General features: G+C 32.4%; 1 protein-coding gene and 1 pseudogene across 1 annotated transcript; one reads left to right on the plus strand and one right to left on the minus strand.

Annotated features, from left to right (window-relative positions):
* Positions 1-6,942: 6,942 nt before the first annotated feature.
* On the minus strand, positions 6,943-14,427 carry LOC121217859 (PH, RCC1 and FYVE domains-containing protein 1-like; annotated as a pseudogene).
* Positions 14,428-19,138: 4,711 nt separating this feature from the next.
* On the plus strand, positions 19,139-22,109 carry LOC107914118 (RNA-binding protein 2). The gene is made up of 7 exons (XM_016842877.2): positions 19,139-19,362; positions 19,446-19,555; positions 20,276-20,412; positions 20,507-20,795; positions 20,900-20,961; positions 21,098-21,179; positions 21,650-22,109. Exons 2-7 carry the CDS (start codon positions 19,468-19,470, stop codon positions 21,751-21,753), a joined length of 762 nt encoding a protein of 253 aa, XP_016698366.1. The 5' UTR covers positions 19,139-19,362; positions 19,446-19,467; the 3' UTR covers positions 21,754-22,109.
* Positions 22,110-22,855: the final 746 nt, after the last annotated feature.

The following is a 22,855-nucleotide window of genomic DNA, read 5'->3' on the forward strand; positions in this document are numbered from 1 at the left end:
AAAGAATGACAAATCATATAAAAAATGGCAAAGAGCATATGTCATGTCATCTTATATATGTAAAAATAAATCACGAAATAACATAAAAAGTTAATCTTATGACTAAAAATACACATTTCAAAAAAGGGATGTAAATGGCATACCGTTTTATAAGATTCTTCTCATCTTTAAATTTTAGTTTGTCTTAGAACTAAAGAAAATATTAGCTTGGTCATATTTTATAAAAAGTCCCTATACTATGTGCTTTTTTATAAAAAGTTCCTAGAATTTTTTGAATTTAATCGTTCTACTATAATTTGATATTTTTATTTTTTCAATATTTCTATGTATATTTTTTATCCTAAGATCAACTTTTTTTTTATTAATTCCGTCATGGCTTATTGTTTTAAATACGTGGTAATGTGGCATATATACATCTTGGCATTTTTAATGTAAATGGACAAATGCTTTTTTTCTCCTTTTATGTCTTTTTTTATGTATGCAAAAATTTATACAATGAAAAAAATGTCAAATTTAAAAAATGAATTATTTGATAGAATTAATGAAGAAATATCTTAAATTGAAACTACATATTTAAAAAAAGCCCTAAAAATAATAAATTTATAATAAAATAAATAAATTTATCAAAAGCACAAAATACAGGAACTTTCGTAGGGTTTTACATAATAATTTTAGCTTTGCATAATAGAAGTGTGATGGATACAAATACACCCTAAATTTGCTCATGCTCCAATTTATTCACTTAACCAAACCATACAATTCATTCCTTTTCTCTAAATAGTATATCCTTCCATTTGGATTATTTTCAATTAAAATTTTCATCTATTTCTAAAATTAAAAATTGATAGAATTGACCGACCAAACAGTTACACATGACGTTCTACGTGTACCTCGCGTTGACATATAAAGACTAATTTTTAATAATATAAATGAAAATTTTTTTAATAAAAATACTAATTTACTCTTTGATATAATACAGAGGCACTAATCTACTCATTTTTATCTGACTTTTAATGTAAGAACCTTTATAGGATTTTTATCTTCCATTACATAATATTTTGGTATCACTTATTTTTTTTCCTTAGTAAGAGGTTGAATCTTCAAGTACTCTTGTAATATATTGTGACATAATTACAATTTTTTTTCATTTCAAAACTAAATAATAATAATAAAAAACAATCCTTATCAGTATTAGTCATGAACAGGTGAAGGCTGAGCACCCCACAGCATTAACTTGTAACATGTTTCTGCTGCATTTACAACATTGTAATTCATATCATATTCTTCTCACACAAGCCACCCCCAAACAGTCACCAATATACCAAACCTCTTCCATTTATTTAATATATATATATATATTATCTATGGAGGGGCGTCTATATTATATAATCTTTTGTAGCTTGTGCCACACAATGAACAGTAGTGGAATCCCTCATTCTCCCTCACTCAACCATTCACCTTAACAACTCGCTGTCACACTCTGTTTTGGATTTCCCTTCTTACAACTAATTCGATGGGAAGCTGCAGAAAGCTTGTGGCTCTGTTTTTGTGGTGGTTTCTGTTCATCTTTTTGGTGGGTGAAGCAGCTCATGCTTCACCATCAAGGCATTATTCCCATAGGTTGAAGATGAACCCAAATTCGTCTCCTCAGAATCCACCACGAAGCTTCTTCGGTGCCTTGCCTAGATCAATCCCAATCCCACCTTCTGCTCCGTCGAAGAACCACAATGACATAGGCTTACAAAGTTCAGCAACGTTCCCATGAATCTCAACATCAACAAACAAAAGAGATATATATATATATATAGAGAGAGAGAGAGAGAGAGTCCAACATGAATATTGGTTTCCCCCCATTTTTGCTAAATTCCAAGTTTCACACAGCAAAGGAGATGAAGATGAAGATGAAGATGAGTACTTTTCTTGTCTTATATTTTTGGTGGAATATTGATTTTTGACATATCCCTGGTTCTTATTTGTATCAGCACTTTTTGTTTGCCTGTTCAAAACAAATTTACATGCAAATTGAAGAAATACAAGCTTTGCATCCTTTGGGATTGAAAGTTGCAGAGTTTAATCATATTGGATTAAAATATGAGTTATGTGGAATCCATTTCTATTATATTCAAACAGAGCACTCTTTGTACCCAAAAGATTGAAAAGAAACAAGGCAAGGTCAGAGGGAAGTTGAGGCGGATCCACTTCAACCAAAACTTACATTTTGGATACATACGTGCAAATGCCTATAACTTACGTATGCATGACATGTTGGTGACATCCTTCATTTTATTCTTTATATTCCCTCTCAATAAGATTTTAAAATATAGTCATGTATATCATTTTTTAAATATTTAGTATTTTATTTTTGTACCATGCATTAACAAATGTGTTTCATCTTTCAAATGTTACTTGTAGTATTTAAATTTTTATCGATGTGGGTCACTTTCAAATGTTGTTTTTAGACTCTAAATTTTCATTCGCATTATAAATGTTCTTTTCTTTACATTTACTGCATTATTTCTTTTTTTTTATTTAAAAATCCGAGTAAAATTAATTTTTAAATAAGGTGAGATCATCAAAGCTATTCACAGTATTAATATTTATAAAAATATAAATCAACTTTTTTTTCCCATAACGTACTGGACTTGTCCATTATATCCTATTACTTGTACACCTACTGGCCTTTGAAAGATTTTTCTCTCTTTAATTCTTTGTTTGTTTCTCAAGTTCTTTGGCTTTTTGTTCCTTTTGGTGAGATCATCTTCCTTTTACAACTTTTCTTTTGTTTTTCAATATTAATCAAATAAAAGTAAAAGGTTTCTATTGGGTATGAATCAGTATTATATATGAAATCAAATGCTGTTACAACTTCTTCCTTTTTTTTTAATTAGTTATCTAAGAAAATGTGTTTAAAATGGGATTGGGTTAGTCACTTGTAAAAATAGATGAGATCTGATAAAATTTTAGACCTATATTTCTAACCGAGTTAAATTTAAACAAACTTAAAATATATTAATATCATAGACCATAAACTAACTTATGAATATAGTGTCTTTTCGTCGACAAGTTGCTCTAAGTATTTTCGGGTAAAGTACGCAATGGAGAATTAGTCAATATGTTGCTTTTTCCATTTAAAATGTTCAGATGATAAAAAAAATTATTTATTATTTAAAACTAATTAAATATTCATTTATATTTTATTTGATTAAATTTAATTAAATGATAATTATGGATCCCAATTTTAAATATTCTATTTTAAATTTGTATTTGGACAAGTATAATTTATTACCATGTTGATAAAAGTAGGGATAATTTTTTTTTAAAAATCTATCAAAAAATAAAAATTTGCTCTTTTTTTTCAAATCAATTAATACAATATAATTATATCAATTATACATTGTATTTTTAAGGGAGATTGTGGGTATGAACCTTAAAGACAATATTATTATGAAAAACAACCACGAATCCCGAATATAGACCGTAAAATAGATGTAAAGAATACATTATTTGTGTTTGTATTTTAATAGTACTTAATAAACTTTAAAAGAAATAGGTTATTTTTTCTTTAAAATTAAGTGTTTTAAACTTATTAGTTTTAATTGTTATTTAATGGTTTATGTATACAAAATGAGACATATAATAGCGTTTGAAAATTCTGCAAAATTGTTTATTTTTCTATCGTTTATATTGAATGTATTAATAGTATATATATATTGGTATTTGTCATGTCTATTTTACGGTTTATATTTAAGATATGTAATTATTTCTCCTAATAATATGTCTTTAAAATTTAAATTTGTATTCAACACTTATTAAATACAAATTATATAGATTATTAATAAACCATAATACGTCACATATTGAAAATTATGATAATTATATAAACACTTAAAAGCATTGTTGATGGAAGGGGCACTGAAATTCAACCAAAAAGAGGGTAAGAAGAGGCAAAAGAAGTGGGCGGCAGCCATGGGAAGGTCAAAGGTGGTTACTGGAGTATAGTTTGGATAATCAGAAATGGGAAAATTCAAGAGGGTTTGGTTAGACAAAATTTTATAACCCAATACAAAGTTGTGTAATCATTTCACGGACACCAAAATTTCAGCAACAATTTTAAGCTGCTATTTCATTGTCGGTCACTCGCTTGACTTAACATCAATCAATCAAAGGCTATCGAAATTTTGTGATCAATAGGTGTACCTCCTTCATTTACTCTTACATATATATATATATATAGTCATTTAATAGTTAATGAATTGTTTAGCTTAATAGTTAGATTGAGGCATCGACAAAATTTTCCCACCCAAAATGGGAAATTATTCTCTTTAAAAATAGTAAAGTTTTAAATTAATCCAATGATAAAATTATATTTTGGTCCCTTAAATTTTATCCTTTTTCAAAATTATGAAGTTTATGGTTTTATCCCTTAAAAAGTAGTGGAATTTTATGTTAACATAGTGATAAAATTATATTTTAGCTCTATCAAAAGTTTAAAATTTAGATTCAACTCCTCTATGGTTTGAGTCTCACTTTGTGTAAATCATGAGTGAACTTTCAATTTAAATTTTATTCTAATTTAAGTTTGGATATATTTTAATATCAATTTGATTGTGCTTTTATAATGGTTAATTATGATTGTAATTATTAATTATTCGGATGTATATTATTTATATTATAATATAGTTATTGAGAGGATTGTGGAGGGGTTTGGATATAAACAATACGCTTCTTCTATAGGCATTAAAATTAAGAAGGATTTTACTTGAATAAAATTATCTTTTATTTTATATTAAAAAGAACCTGATATAATGAATCATACTCTGACAATCGTGGACCATGGATGGTGTTCGGTTTCTTGATTTTTGATGAGCAAAGAAAATTGTGCATCATTTTTGTTGGATATTATTTTCAGACAATTGGTTCACGATGTTTTCTTCCATTTCAGAATTACAAAACCTAACCCAATGTGTGAATGATGGATTGGTGACATCATTCACTTATTTGCATTTTTCTTAACTTTTAATGCCCCTATTCATATTTCTTACTGAAAATGCAGTTAACATTTTATGGAAGGTTTCTATATACATGTATTTTTGGCTAATTAAGTTTCTCTTTGATATTTGTAGTCATTCTATTTTCTGAAATATGTCCCGTTTAATTCGATGCAATTTGTTTTTTAAAACATGTGGTATGTTTGATGGACAGATATTATACAATTTTTTTTTTAAATGTGCAAAGAAATTGCCCAATTATATAAAGAAAACCCGAAAATGTGTCATTTAGGAAAAAATAAGGCATGTGAAATTATTTGGATAAGATTAAAGACTGAAATTGTACATTTTGAAAGTAAAGAAACAAGAAAGTGGCAAATTACAAATCACAAATTACACAATAGGAGATAAATCCACCAAAACTGAATACTTGACCACAAATACAGATGTTATAGTTATATATGGTCCCCACTCGGACATAAGGCTCGCTTGCTTAGGGAATCACTACATCCCAACATGCACGCAGAGACATAGTTAATCCCATCTTAGAAAAATAACTATTCACACGAACTCGCAACCAATTTGGAAGAGGCAACTCCTCTCTTCCTACTTCTAATCTTTGGAGACTCCTTCGAAACTTTCCTCTATCTCCCTACCAGCTCTCCGCATTGCGGTTGTAAATTTCCTTCAACAATCAAACCCAAAACCTTGTACAGGAAAAAAAGAATACTAGTATCTCTGCATAACTAAATTCAATGTTCATCCATAATAATATATGTATCAGGTAATGGTCATGCACTCGAAATAATAAATGCTTATGCAATTATGACCATGTTATTTGCTATTACTCGACTGACAAATACCAAAAATATTGCACCTATGTACAAGCGTTTAGTCAAATACCTAACTTTGAATCAATTTATCATGCTGCTAATTCAACTCTTAATGCAGTTCCTTTCTCTTTTTCAATTTAAGTTATGAAATGTGCCTTTCTAATTACGCCCTTTTCTTTTTCTTTTTCTCATTTTCCCACCGTCTCCCGCTTTTTATAATCGTCCAAACATAATTCAATTGACCTAAGACGAACACTAGTGACGGTGGTGTTCAAATGGCTGGTCCTCCATTGATACAACCCTTTACAAAACTCTAAATCTGGATTGAAGATTTTTTATGTTAGGGTTCAAAATAATTAGTTTTTCTTTTCTTTTTCCTGCTAATGGTTTTTTTATTGTTTTTATTTGTACTTCGCCAATATGAAAGATATAAGGAAATTCAATAACATAACGCAGTAGATTGTTGTCACGCTTTAAAGTAATTCGATATAAGCATCTTTTCATATATTATTATTTCAATAATTCTTTTCTCCATGTCATTATTTCATTATTTGACGCACATTCAACGCTTTCTAATTATTCCATTTATCATCTCAGATTTATCAATATTTTTATGTACATATCTACAGTTTAATAGTTTCTAGCCTATTAATAATATATACATCCAAATATACCTATAAATATACCTATAAAGATGTGATATAAAATCTAAAATTACTAATTAAGCTTAATAACTTCAATTTAACGACTATTTTTATTTTAAATTCAATTATAAAAAAATAAGTATGACCAAGAACAATATATATATATATATATTCAAGATTAGTTTAAAATATCAACATACCCTCATTATACAAGCCGGTACATACCAAGACAAACAGGTACTTGTTAAAACGGATCAAAAAGCACCAAAACCACTGAAATTTTGATTGATTGAAATGAAACTTAAACTATTTGGTACCAATTTAGTGGTGTGTAGTACCGACAACTATGGTGCAGAGTACAGAGGTGCTTTGAACCATATATATAGGGAAGTCAAACTGTAACGTGCATAGATGCCTCCGGTTTACTGGTGCCGCTCCAGGGTGTGCAGTAAGAAAAAAAAGGCAAGGAACTAAAACTTTCTTGACAAGATTATTTACTATCTAGCAATTGATGATTTTATATACATACATTACAATACAAAGGTAAAAATACCCACAACTCAAATGGAAGTAACTGAATCATAGAGGGATAACAAAAAAGAAGAGAAAAGGAGGGGTCATCAAAAGAAAATATTTGTCCTAAAACAAGAATATGTAAAGAGCAAACATTACAAGAGAGAGACAGAAAAGAAAATAACACTTACAGCTTCCTTTCTTGCTCCATAGCTTTACCACAGGAACAAAATGGGTCGATACTAAACTTCCCTCCCTTTTGTTGTTACACTTGTGAAGTGGGTGACGGACCTCCCTCTGACCTGCGACCTGTTTGTCCAGAAACTGATGTTTTGTCTGATCCGCGCACATTGTACCTCTCGTACACCTTTTCACGGTTTTCTGACCACCAAGATTCCGCTTGGTGCTCCCCAAATCTTCTCCGGCTGTATATAAGAACATATGCTGACATCTAAGATTCACAAGATCAATTAGTTATGCAAACTATTGCTTGCATCCACCCACTACGTGGATCCAAAAGTCACACATTCCTCTTTCTTCTTTGCTGTCTTTCCTTTAAAGGTTTCCCCAAATAATGTTTACTATGAATCACAAAACGCTAATGAGACAATGAAAAACCTGCAATAAAAACCTACACAATTTCTAGTGTCAAATGAACCACCAGTGGTTTTCTAGTTCATCTTTCTTTTTCCCTTCCCCTTTATGTTATTGTTGCATTTAGATGAAAGCATAAATGCTAAGATATAAAAGAAAATAGAAAATTTACCTGAAGCGCACACGTTTAAGATCCCTAGTTCCATCCTGCAGTGCTACAAGAGTTATGTAAACTCCAGGCTCATACTGCTCAATCCACTCAGCCTCCGATTGATAGCCATTCCCAACCAATGCAGAATTTCTAGATTTGTTGCCATTTTCGCCATCTCTGAAAGGCCCAGATTCTCTTTCATCAACAGCCTCTGACACACCGCTGTCACCAGACTGCAAACCTGCAGTACCTTTCAGCAGTTGAGTATCTGAATGGCCATCTCTACCATTGGCTCCAGTCGTTTCCCTAAGTAATTGGGCAGGGCTCTGAGTGCCATTGATAGTGGCAGAATCAAGTGCGGTTGGGGAAGCAAGGAAATAGCCACCAATTGAATCAGATCTCAAATGTCCTAACCCATTTGCATCTGGATAGTGTACGCCATTCCGCTCCAAGCCAATTGGCAAGTATGCTGGTTTTGTGTTCTCAGTGTCATAAACTACAGGTGGCAACCTCTCAGCCATATCCTTGAGCTGGGAAGTAAAATAGAAATAAATCCATTTGAGCATTACAAGATGCAAACTGACAAAGCAAAGAAAAAGCTAGGGTTCGAAGTGACACCAAGTCTCACAGTTAAGAATGCAAAGGATTATGTAATCACTAAATAAAAAGTACTTTTAACATATAAGATAATGAAAGGAGTCCTCCAATCATCTTCAATAGCTCAGAATGTTAACTAAACCACTAAGCATATCATGAGCGGTTGCTTGCATCACTTTGCAAGTAAATGAAAACAGATTTCAAAGGAGGAGAGTTCAAATAAACAATAGAGATAACAAAACAAAGCTGAAAATAACCTGTCCTGTTAGCGACTTTATAACTTCCTTAGCAGCTTCAGATTTTGCAGACTCCTCTGCAGCCAGTGCCATAGCTTCCTGAGCTTTCTTAGTTGATTTTTGAAGCTCTGATTCTTGGAGCTCACATCTCTTTCTCAGGGTCTCAACCTAGAATAGATCTCATAATCATCAAAATTACATTGACTCAGTCACCAGAAGGCTCATCCCCCTTTCCAAATATCAGAATAGTCTCAAATAGAGATACATACTGAAAGCACCAGCAACAGCATTCTTACCTGTCCACGCAACGTAAGCATTTCTTGGTTCAAAAGTTCATTTGTCTTTTTCAAACTATCTATGACATTTTTTGAGAAAGAAAGTCCAGATGTTGGAATGGGGGTAGCTGAACGTGGAGGGCTAGATTTCCTTGAGAAAGGTGAAACAGATCTGGAACTCACTCCCGATGGAGTACGAATTGGTTTAGGGACTGTCCATCGTAAATCTACGGCAGTAGATAAAACGTCTTTCAATTGTAACAACGAAGGTGCTTGAGTAGAACGAACCAAGGAAAATGTTTCAGCCTTTTTCCCTTGTTTGGCTGCTTTGATATCTAACTGCTTAATTAAGTCTATATTCGAAGGAGATGCAGATTTAGATAATCTTATTTCAGCCTTATCCAACCTGTCCTTGTTCTCACCAGAAAGGCGAGGTACAGATTTCCTCCTACTATTACCAGCTTCTAAAACCTTGTTCATTTTAGCAAAACAGGAATCACAAACACGGTAAGGTTTCCCAGGATTAGGAGCCAAAGCTGCTCTTAGTGCTTTCCTTGAACTGCAGGAATGGCAGTGCACAAGCCCACAGTTATAGCAATTATGCCTTTTTCTGGTGAACCCAAAAGCCTGTCTACAAGCCGAGCATTGAGATTCCTCAGCACCAGAAACCCATTTATGGAGACATATAGCGGAAGTATAATTAGAACCACAAGCAATGTACTTCACATGTCTATCCTTCAAACCCTCAACCAGAGTTGGAATTTTTCGATCTTCAACATCTCCATGGCCCAACCTACCATTAGCTCCTTTCCCCCATGTATAGACTTCATTCCTGGATGTTAGAGCTGCTACGTGATATGCACCACAGGCAATTTCTTCAACAAATTCCCCTGAAAGCTTGTCTTCTACAAGACATGGTATCTTTCCATCAGCAAAAGGATTACCAAGTTGACCATACACAGCACTCCCCATTGTAAAAATATTCCCTGCTGTAGTCAAACCAACTGTTAAGCTATGCCCACAAGCAACTTTGTGGAAATTGTAATCAATTAGTGCTTGAACGCATGCGGGATTAAACCGGGGTTCCTTGTCTCCATGTCCAAGACGACTTTTGTCCCCATCCCCCATGTGAACAATTTTCCTGATGAAACACTAACAGTAGACTGGGTGACAATAACCTCAACAATGGCAGCAGTATGCCACACTCCACATGCCACAGCAATTGTTCTCAATCCCGAAAGAGACTCTACTTCTCTTGGATATGGAACATTTTCTCTGTCCCCATGGCCCAAGACACCAAATGTTCCATCCCCAAAAGTAAACAGCTGTCCTGTTGACGTTATCAAGGCCGTATGCCACGGACCACAAGTTACTGTAGCAACTTGAAGTCCCTCAAGAGGACCAGAAATTCTCTTCGGTATCCAATGGCTGACATCAGTACCATGACCAAGAAGCCCAGCATTGTGAGTCCCATCTCCCCATGTATAAAGTTCTCCAGCCATTGTAACAGCACAAGTATGAAATTCTCCACATGCAACAAAACCAACACTAGTAACAGCCAGTGACTCAACAAGATGAGGTTGAATGACATCCTTCCCAACACCATGGCCGAGTCGACCTCCAGATTCTTCACCCCAGGTAAAAATTTCACCCTGCCTTGTCACTAGGGCAGCATGCTTGACCCCACAAGCTACATGATGTACATCTAAAACTACATTAGACTCTAAAGGCCTGGGAAGAAGCACATCATCTCTTGAGCTCCAATAATTGGCATCCTTATCAGCCACAGCATTCACAACACTATCACAGATAACGTCACCCCATATATACACATCTCCTAAAGCATCATAATCATCTGGTGCAGAACCATGACTTGAAGTACTTGGTGCACTAGAAACACTTACACGAAGAAAATCTGATCCAGACCCTTTTATTTGCATATTTGTGCTGTCAGATGCTATATGTGTCCTTTCAGGATGAAAAGAATTCTCAGGTCGTAAACTCATTGAAGAAGTGTTCGGGTTAAATCTGACAGAAATATCAGAACTAATATCTCGAGTAGTGCTAACAGAACTGTCACTTGCACTATTTGATGTCAGGTCTCTGCCATCCTGAAATCAATCAGTGATGAGCATTTATGTCAAATACAATCTATAACTGTAGCTACAACAGTAAAACAGTCGATTATATAGCAAAAAGTGTGAAATTTTATGCTTATAAATGAAAGATTGTTCATAGTTAAAAGAATAAAACAATGAAGCCTTAAATACAAAACAAAGATTGTTCATAGTTAAAAGAATAAAACAATGAAGCCTTAAATACAAAACAAAGTTAACTAAACTACCTAGATTTGTCAAAAAACCAAGTAATTGTATATACATACAAGCGTCTAATGTAGAAGAGCTTAGAAGATAGTTTTGGAACTGAATCATGAATAATCAATAACTCCTCTGGCAAAATATTTTCACATTTCAAAATTGTACAAACTGGAATAATTATGCATGGCACTTCTTGAAGCAGAAAAACCACCAAAAAAATAGTGAAAAGGAGACAAATGAAGATGGAATTACACCAAGATAGAGGCCTCCATCACTCCAACCATCAATTTTGGAACGCCCACCCTGACCAGAAGATATTAATGCTTTGAGGCCTGCAATCCAAACCTCCGCCTCAACTTTGTCCTTGCAGATCTAGGAGCCAAGAAGACATTAATAACAAAAGATGCAAGGGGATAAATAACCAGATCAATACAAGTATCAACAATAGCTTATTGTTTATCTCCAAAGAGAAAGTCCAAGTTCCATCACTAACCAGATCAAGTGACCTTTTCCCGTTGTTGTAAATAAGAGAAAAGGATAAATAATCCTTCTCAGGACGGAGATACCGCTGGAAAACAGCCTAATAGAGCATTAAAGAGGAAAATGTAGTATAATTCAGAAGAAATTTATGCAAGCATAGTAGGAAGAAAACTAAATTTTGTGACAAAATAGCAAAAGAATAGAGTATACTATTCTGTATATGTAACAATAGAACCATAAGGATCTCACAGTTCTTTGTCCAGGAATAATTTTAGAGATTGCAGCCAACTTCAAACTTCTTTCACCGTTGCTCGTAATCCAGATTAAAGATGTTTCATCCTGCAATTTTGACAAATGAAAACAGTTATTAGATGCTGATATTAAACAAACATAGAATTCTTTGGTGTTGTAGGATTTAGAAATAAAATAAGTGCAAAGCCAAGAAACAAGTAAAACAGCATCACTTGTTAATTCAAAACAGTCCTAGAATGTTATGTTCTGACTGATTGATCTTGTCATTGGACAATCCACAGCCAAACCGTCTGTGTTAACAGGGCTCTTTCCCTGATTTCTACTTCCTCTCGAATGACCTATGACGAACAAATATATTGAAACAAATTCCGACTTATTTTTATTGCTACCAACCAACCCCTCAAATAGAGGTTACATAAGTTTACTTATTTGAATAATAGACTTATAAGCTAAGCTACTCTAAATAAAGAAAGACTCTTAAACCCTAATACTATAAAGATACTTTTAATTAAAGAATATTTCTAAAGCTAACATCTTTCTAAAACTAATAATTGACGTCTAACATAGAATTATATCAAACCAAGATAAAGAAGGCAAGACTGTAGAATCATAATTAACCATTGTAAATCTCTGAGTCTAAATAGTTGTTATTTCCAGGCAACATCATGGAATAAAAACCAGACTCAAACATCAAGTTGAACCAGGAAACAATGACTTGTCTAGTACAGCGGCTAAAAAGAACCAGGTGACAGGTGAACCAGTAAAAGCTGGATTGAAGTATAAAAATCAATTTTATATTTCTTTCCGAAACTTTATTTGTAATTATTATGATTTGAAGCTTTAACTTTTTGGTTTTATATTGAAGACCATGCTATTAAGCCAAATGCAATTATTTGTTAACTATTCACTATATTAATATTTGTTTTAACATTAAATCAGTGTTTAAACATTAAAAAACAAATTATTAAACTAGTTTGTCCAACTGGTTGACGGGAACTGGAGGTCCAACAGGTTAGACCTCTGGTACTTTAATGCATTTTCTTAATATGTCCTTGAATATTGGAGCACATTTCAACTTAACACCGTCTAACGAAGCATAAAAGAGTAAATTTCACAAATCAGAGGAACATAACAGAAAGGCTTTAAAAGATAGGAAAGGAACTTACATTAGAAATTCTAAAAGGACAAAACTTTGGCCTTCCTTTGCGGCCATATTTCAGAAGCTGAGCACCCTTCTTCAAAGCTATTAATCCCTACATTAGGTAAAAGTAGCTGTATGTTAAAAGGATATCGATATCAGGATATGTACAGAAAATTATTCAAATGTCAACAACATAACCATCAAGAAAGAGAACAAGGACAATGATAGCATAAGTAAGTTATAGTAACCAAACCTCACACTCTCACTTAAATCATAAATCTTCAATTGCCGATCATCCACAGCACCACTTAAGGGTGGCTCACTTTGCTCCCGACTAATACACATGCATTATGTATATGTCCAATGTTTGTAATATCACCTTATTTTTGGATCTTACAATCAGATGATACGTCTTCAAGTCAAAGTGTAATTCGCAGCCTAGAAAAGCAAGCAACTTCCTATTTCATTAACCGAAATTGTCAACCATTTCCCCCCTAAAACTTAGCATAATTCGGAAATAAGATAAACTTCAATATTCTTGAACACAACTCTTGAGATTATACTAAATTAGGCACAAAGGGTCACATTTTTTTCCAGCTTTCCAGAAGCAACTAAAATGTAGAAATCTACTAAAATGTGGAAAAATTAAACCAAATGCTCATCTTACCATACCATAAAGTAACCAAAAATTCTAAAATGTCAACAAAATCACTCAACATTTCTTACCCTCAGATCGGAAAAAACCGGGGACACAATTGAAAGTGAAACAAAGTTAAGAAAATAATTGAGAATAAATAAATGAAGTTGGAAAAAGAATTCTTAGAGACCTGGTGGATTTCGCGTTGGGCATTGCCGTAGCTAACAAGATCTGCCATTCCATGTGAGGAAATAACCAGAATGCCACCTCCCTCTACGATTGCTCTCTTGAGCTCCGTTCATCATCTGCTTCTACCACCTCTTCCTTTCTCTTTTCTACTCTCCTCTCCTCTTGCCCTCCTAAGCTTCACATCCAAACACCTTTAGCCGCACATTTTCCAATAACAAAAACAAAACAATTCGAGCAAGACTTGAGAGGATTTGTGCGACTCTCCTCCTAAAACAAAACACTAGCATTCACCTCTTCAATCCACCACCACAAACACGGTCCTTGTGTTAGATGTCGGGACGACTCCAAGGTCAAAATGGCGGCTCTGCAGAGGTGACTGAAGGGAACTGCCGGCGGAGCAGGCGGAGGTTACCGGAGAACAAGGAGAAGGTGAGCTTGAGTGTTTTTTTCTCCGACTGTTGTAGTGTAGAGTAGAGCTATTCAAAAAAAAAACAGGAGGTGGTCAAAGATGAAAAAGGCTGCAAGTAGCCTGACAGGTTGAAAAGATTTGAGAAGACATTGCGCATGCACTTCTTTTTATTTTCATCAACTTTTTCTTTTTCCTTTCCTTTTTAATGTATATGTAACATCAAGGTTTTTTACATTAATAATACGAACTTTAATAATTACGAAAATGGATAAGTTGCAGATTTACGAGAATTGTATATTTTGAACCATGCTTTAAAGCAGCTCAGCCACATCAGCCCCAAAAGTACTTCAATGTAAGCGACTCATTCCGGGATGAAAATTTTATTTTTAAGTGGTACTCTAACTTTATATCCAAATTATATTGGCCTGCGGTCGACCTTTGGTACTCTACGTAGCCCCCGGTTTGGGATCAATTTGAATGTAGATGGAGGCATTTCCTATGTTAAGAGGTTGGGAATGTAACGATTCAATTTTTAGTAGTGTCTGAAAATGTGATTTTGGAATCTTATTTTCGTAAATTAAGCCTATAGTATTTTATTTGCAGGTAAAGTGGATTTTAGATAAGTAATTTAATTGAATTAGTGATTAATTAAGGTTTAGGGGCTAGATTGTACAAACCAATCGTTATAGGTTTTTAATTAAAATTGAATTGAGGATTTAAATTGCAATTAACCTAAGGTCTAATATTGCAATTAGACCATAATAAAAATTCATAATAGTGAACTGTTGATTTAAAGAACATTAGTTTAATTCATTTAAGTTTAATTATAACTAATTTCATATATATTGAAGTTAGTAAATATTTCATAATAGTGGACCGTTGATCTTAATTTCCGTAGTATGGGTATGTTAAATTTTAATTATTTATTATGGTAATAAATTTCGTATTTGGTTTATTTATTTAAGATTTGCATATTATAAATTTATGAATTTTAATTAAATATTATTAAAATATTTGTTACAATAAATAAAAATTATTGGATATATGATATCCAAATTCAATATGATATTAAATTTGATTTTTTGTCTAGCAAGTTGGGGTTTGATCTCCGTCCATGAAAATAGAGCACATCTTATAATGAGCCGTTTACTTATTCGAAGAGCACCTGCGACGAAAGAAATAGTCATTGCTACTAACGGTGTTCAGTGAATACCTTAGTTTCGACAAAAACAATCAATTTTCTTATAAATTAATCTCTAATAGATTTTTTTTTGGTATAAACCATGTGAAAAATGAATTATTATATTTTTAATATTTTTTTACATTTTATATATTCTAAATTTCAAATTAATAATAATATTAAAAAATTTGAGGTCGTCCATTCGTCTAGTTTCATCCCCTATTGGTAAAAAATTATTACTTTTTTTTTTATTTTTTATTTTTTGCCACATGTCACCATACTATTGATCGTCAATGCCACGTCAGCATATTTTAACAATGCTAATTAGGTATCTAAAAAAATGCCAAATTGACTTATAATTTTTAAGTTTAGATACCAGTTAGGTTCAAAAAATAATTTAGGTACCAAATAGATACAAGTTGCCAAGTTCAGACACCTCTGTACATATTAACTTTTTTTTTATATAAACCATAATTGTATCTCTCCCTAAAACAATGATGATGATTTAATATCACGAAATGTGGAAATCAAACTAAGAATGATTGAATTGTGATTTATATGTGGGTGTACATATATGTTTGAAATAAATGTATTTATATACAGTAATGAGATATTGATACAATAATGATTATAATGTTATTGTCCTGTTAAACGGTGTTAGATGTAGTTTAGGTATAGTTGACATGGTATAAGGTCACATTTATTCGTTGAGTAGGTACTAAAAACCATAATTATTGGGCAACTCGAGGTGGCAGAATAAAACGGGTCCAATTCCTTGAGAGTCGTGAACAAATACTAAATCATCGTTGTTGGGCAACCCAGGATGGTAGAATAAAATAGTCTGGACAAGTACTAAAAATCATTGTTGTCGGGCAACTAGGTGACAGAATAAAATAGTCCAATTCCTAGAAGGTCAATGACTCATTCATTATACAGGTTTGAGTATTCATCCTGATGTCTAGCATCGATTATAGGACTGAAATAAATAAGTATTAGAATGATATTGTATGACATATTAAAATATGGAACACATTGTGATATGAGATTATGACATATTAAGATGAATATCGAATGTTAAAATTTGGGAATACTATGATTTTTGATTTGGTGATAAGTAGAACTAGTGTAAATTAATGTAGTTGATATTGTATTTTACATGTTTGCTTTAGTTTAATTTAACATGTTAAATTTGAATTATATTAGCACCACTGAGTATTCAATATTTAACGTACAATTATGTTTTTTTTTTGTGCGCAAATCTCAGACATCACTAGACATAGATTTTGAGTAGTCAAGTATCCAACTCAATGACTCAGCTTGGTATCCATTTACTACCTCTTTTGTATGTGTATATGAGTTTGAGTTAAATGACATGTACTTAGGATGTTTATGACATAAAATTGAGTATACATTTTGGTATGTTTGGCAATTTGGTCTAAATGATTTATAAATTTGAATCTCATCATTTAATTAGTAACTAGTTATGTTAGTTAATATGAGTTTGAAAGTGGTAATAGGTTGCTTGAATATGAATATACGAATTTCTATGATTTTGCGATGTTTGATTGTATGTATTTGTGTTAAATTGAGAATTGAATATTGAAATAAAATTTAGGTATATTTAATATATAAATTAAAAATTAAACATTTTTGGATCATTTTATCATTAAATTTTAAGACAAAAAGATCATGTCTTGAGATTTTTATTTGATTTACCAGAATAACGTAGATCTCGAATTGAATGTAAGAAGGAACTCGAATTTTCAATAAATTGGACACTTAAATTGCGAACTTATAACCAATCCAATCTAAACTGCTAAAAAACCTATTTTAATTCAAAATATTTGAACTATAGCATGAGATTGATTAATTCAAAAATTATATATATTAAAAATATCCAAACATAAAATAAAATAAACTTCAATAAAAAAATAATACTTGTAAAAGAGTCCAAACAAATAAATTTTTGCTTAAAAATCTTTTGGAAAAATCTAGCTCGCTCACTTTGTTTATTTATCTTTTCTTTTTCCATTGCGAGTAAAACAAAAACAAGAATATAATGGAATAAATTACACTATTCAAAACCCAATTATATGTAGGCCATAATCCTGTTGTCTAGAAAAGGAAAAATAAATAAAAACATATAAAATTTAAAAGTTTAATTTGATTTATTATTTTAAAATACTCACAAGATAAAAATAAAAATAAAAATAAAAATATATTAAATATAAACATAATATGGGTACAAACAGAGCTATCCATTTTTTCAAAAAAAATTACTAGTGGTCAATAGAGTTTTAATGACGATAGATTCTGTTATTTGTCTATCACAATTTATTAAAACAATAGATATATCAACCAAATAGATTTACAAATTAAAAAGAAAAAAAAACACTTAAAATGAAAAAGAAAAAGAAATTAGTGAGAGGGAAGACAAAAAGAACCGTAGACAGGTCAAAGACAAACACGGCCACTAAAAGAAAAAAAGCAAATAATTGAAGAAAGAAGAGAATTTTTTCGAGTGTGCATGTATCATAAATTCCAACTTTATGTATTTGTAGTGTTCACATATTGGAGGCTCTGCTTTCCATGTATGCCTACAACTTTTAAACGTTGAACAAGTGAAACCCATTTGGTTAGCACTAGTAGTCATATTGTTACATTCACCCTTCTCATCATCAATTTACTCGTATTTATTGACTAATATTATAGATAACCACATCTCAAAAGATTTAAAAAAATAACAAGGTGATTTTCTTATTTCAAAACAACTTAGTTTTAAATACATATTATATACAAATTTTAAAATGCAAAAATAATCATATTATATTAATTATATATAAAAATTATTTTTATTGAGTTGGTGTCATTAGATCAAGCGACATTAAATTCAATATGAGCGAAGTTAAAAATGATTTCTAGGGTAAGATTAAGTTACATAATTTTATAAAAATTAAAATATAATTTCACCATTTTATTACTTTATAATTTTTATAATTTTTAATGATTAAATTAAATTTTTATATTTTTGAAAAGTTAAATTGTAATTTTACAATTATTATTATAAATTTATAAATTTTTAAAGGCTATGGACATTGCTAACCTCCAAACATTATAATAATATAAGCTTTTGTCACATTCACTGTTGGAGTGAAAGGAAAAATAATATAAGTATATATATTTGTTTTTTAGATGAATGGTATTCTTTATTCAGAATAAACAAATGATAGCTTTTAAGAGAACAATGGTAGCTTTTAAGTTTGATAATTTTTCTAAAAAGTGGTTTAAGTTATTTTATATAATATAAGAAAACTAAAATATAAGAGTAGCTAAAATATTTGTTAAAAATTTTATTCACAAAAAAAAGAAAAAGTATTCGTTAGAATTTTTAAGTGTTATAAGGCTTAACAACCCACATTTACATTTATTAGCAAGTTAATAGAAAATGTGAATTGTTATCGTACAATCATTTATAATATGTTGTACTTGAGTTATGATAGAGTCAATTGTCAACGTGCCATAATATTTTATTGATGTTGAAGCTGAAGCTTTTATTGTGTTGACAAAACTTATCCTTCAACACGTACATTTGATATTTGTTACTTTTTTCTCTTGATTGTATTATCTCATTCATTGAATGAATTAAAAAAAAATGCTAAAATTCCTTTTTTATAAGGTTGGAAGGAATTGTGCCGAGAATTCACTCAAAACTTATTTCTCGTCTATTACGTAGACACGTCACACGTGATCCGTGAGTTGTTTCTTGACTCTTCCGAGTCATGACTCGCTACTCGTACGAGAAACTCAGCGGGAAATCAGTTTTGTGCTTTGTGTAAGAAAAAAGAAATCTCCAACGAAAATAAACAAAGTGAAGAAAGAAAAGTAGATTAGCAAGAACTAGGGTTTCCTCAATTCCAGGCCAAAGGTATTGGTTGTCTCTCATTAAATTCATTTAAATTTCTTCTTTTCATAAGGAAATCATGAACTTTTGAATTATTGTTTTTGCAGAGGAAAGTTAAGAAACGTGTGAATGGCGGACGGTTACTGGAATCGGCGACAGCCAACTCCTCCGATGCTGTCTTCCAGTGGGGCGCTTAAACGACCTCGTACTGAATACGGTAGTACCTTTTCTTTGTCGTTTTAAGTCCCTAGTGTGCCTTTATCTTTGTGTGTGTTTGCAGAGATATCTTTCTTCAATTCTTATTATAGTATAGCTGCTTTTGAGATTAGTTTAGAAATTATCGCAAGTTTTCGATTAGATTGGTAGAATTTTGTTCAAACCTTGTCTCGGGACAAAAATGCATTAGGTTTTTGTTTGCTTACTTTGATCATTATTTGTTGAGCACGCCTGCAAATTGATTTTTGTTTTCTACAACGAAAATGAATACTATACAAGTTTTAGATGCTTTATTTGAAGTAATCAGTTAAATATTCTTCTGCAAAATCTTAGTTTTAAGGTAGCAATTGAATGTCAGGTAAGGAATGAATGATCATCGAAATTTGAAAACTTAAGTTATGGCGTCTCCTTAACATATCTTTTCAGCCTTAGCAAGCTTGTATTCTGCACCATTCAGCTGTTCCGGTACTCCTCTCTTTTTTCTTTAAAGACAAATCAAATTGACCTTTGTTGGACTAATTTTTAAACATATCGTTGCTAGCTGCTAATTTTGTTCAGATTTGCATTTAGTCTTTTACTTTGTGGAACATTGTCTTCGTCTTTCTGTTTCTTTCATAATGAATTTAAGAAATATGCTTGTTTCACTGCTGCGTGTTTTGTGAAATATAGTATCTGCTTTAAGAAAGAGTTTCACCGGCATGCTATATGTTCAACTTCACAGATGGCCCACCTTCTGGGCTACATCCATCTCATGAGATGCATAATTATTTGGCAAGAGACAGTGATCGTGGTGGACATCTGCCTGTAAAGGATACAAAAACAATTGGGTCGGCATATGATCGCTATCTGCAGAGTGCAGTACCATCTTGAACCATCACTCATGCTTTATTTACTCCCCACCATGCATCTCAATTTTTTGTTTTCTGAAGCATTTATGAAATTGCTTTTGTAGCAAATTTCTTCTTTTCCTTCTGGAGAAGCAAGAACATTTGGTGGGTTGGGAAAGCCTGTTGGTGGTGCAATGCCTGCTCGTCCAATAGCTGATCCTCCTGTGATGGGTCGTCCTGGATCTGCTGCTCCAGATATGGTACCAAATGGTCGAAATGTAGGTTATGGTAATCAACTTCCGTTGGATGCAATGTCGAGGCTAGGTCGGGATACTGTACCTCTACCTCCAGATGCTTCCAATACTCTATATGTTGAGGGACTTCCTTCTGACAGCACAAGGAGGGAAGTAGCCCGTATCCTTTTTCATGATGTAATGCTTCATGAATATGTTGATATGTCTTATGATACCATAGCTCTATTACCTTGTTTCCAACACATTCCTTGATCAAGGCTTTAGACATCTTTCGCCCTTTTGTGGGATATAAAGAAGTACGACTAGTCAGCAAAGAATTCCGACATGTGAGTGAGCGATACATTGTCTAACACCTAATTTGTCTCCTGTAGCATGGCTTCTTTTGTTGTTTTCTTACATGTGAAATTCTTGTAAGCATGACCATTTCATCAAATGCTAAAATCTGATGCATTGGTAATGCAGCGTGGTGGAGATCCTCTTATCCTCTGTTTTGTTGATTTCACCACTCCTGCTTGTGCAGCAACTGCAATGAGTGCCTTGCAAGGTGATATTTTCTTCTGTTAATTTTGACATTCATAGAGAGTGATACATGGTATTTCTCAGAAAAACTGATAGGAAACAATAATTAATATTTTAAATGATATCGGTGCACTGGAGTGTTTGGCTTAAGCAGTAGGTGTATCTATCCCGTGCTCAAAGAGTAGAGTTTGAATTTCCTGTTCACCCAAATTTAAAATAAATAAATAAAGAGAAGAAGAATGAGATAGATAGCTTTTTTATGAGATACTAATTTTTCATCTAAGCCTTGATTTCTAGTTTTGACATGCATGAATGAGGATGTGGGCCTTATGCAGGCTGAAAATATGCATGGTTTTCCTCAAAATAATGCCATAGGGTGGGGATATGAAATTGAAAATAGAAGTTTAACCTAATATGCCATAAGTTGAGTCTATCGGTTTTGCGTTTTAACGCTTTCTCAAATTCCCAATTTGATTTTATTGTTGAATTGTGCAGGTTACAAAATTGATGAACATGATCCCGATTCTAACTACTTGAGACTTCAGTTTTCTCGGTACCCAGGCCCAAGGTCAGGTCCAGGGGCTCGTGGAAGGAGGTGAATGTCATTTTCTGGATAGAACTAATCTGTATGCAAGTCATGTTTAAGCCAATTTTGATGGTTCACATCTTTCCTATATATGGCTGGGTTTTGAGGAGTGGAGATGTTAATTAAATAGTATATTTAGGACTAGCAACCTAAATTGCTCAATCTGGCTAACTGTTGGCACTATAGATGCACAGAAATCTAGGAGACTGGGGATTGAGAAATTCTCGAATTGCTTGCACATTTCAGGAAGCTGTGTTGTAGAATAACCTTTTATATAAAACTGAAAGATCTGTTTTCCTTTTGGTGGTATAGATCATGGTAGCATTTCGATCTAGTGTTTTAAATAGAGAAATAAGTGCTTTTTTTTCACTTGAGATGCTCTCGGATATTAATCACTTTAGTGTAAAGCCAAAAACTATTCAGTTGTGTTTTAGCTAATGAAGTTGTAGGAGTAAATGTAAATTGTTCTCTTTGGAGGTAATTATGTGCATTGTGATTTTAGTTTTAGATACTTGGCTAATGGCATATTATTGATATAATTGCCCCCCTCACCATGACACCGATTACTCTCCTATCACCTTTGTTTTTCTTATCGGGGATGGAACAGCAAAGCTGATTTCCTTTCAAGTAACAATCTTTTGTTGATTTTGGAAGCTTGTCTTAGGAAAAGTAAAAAGTGTGAATGTAACAAAGTCCATATTGATGTAATGATAAATGAGCTGCGATTGTTAAGTTTAAATAATGGGTTCAAATCTGAACAATCTTTTTCCCTATGCCTAATCATCTTCAAAACGAAAATAATTAAAACATAACATCATACAGAAAATAATATTACATGAGTCAAAAATATCATGGAAGTTTTTGTATTAGAAGTCAGATTGTAACCCTAAGTTTTGGATGTCTGGAAGTTGGATCCATTCTATACTTGGCTACTTTCCAAAACTGAAATTGATTAAAATTTCATTATCCCAAAAATAGAGAGGAAGAGTGGAAGTATCAGTTGAATTGACGAGTTGGGTGAGAATATGTGAACAGCAGGCATCGTTTTCGATGCGCAAGAAAAGAAAAACACAGGTCTCCGAAGCTTTGTCTTCGTATTTATAGAATTGGGAAAG

This window comes from Gossypium hirsutum, chromosome D05 (assembly GCF_007990345.1).
Source record: "Gossypium hirsutum isolate 1008001.06 chromosome D05, Gossypium_hirsutum_v2.1, whole genome shotgun sequence".
Taxonomy (NCBI): Eukaryota; Viridiplantae; Streptophyta; class Magnoliopsida; order Malvales; family Malvaceae; genus Gossypium; species Gossypium hirsutum.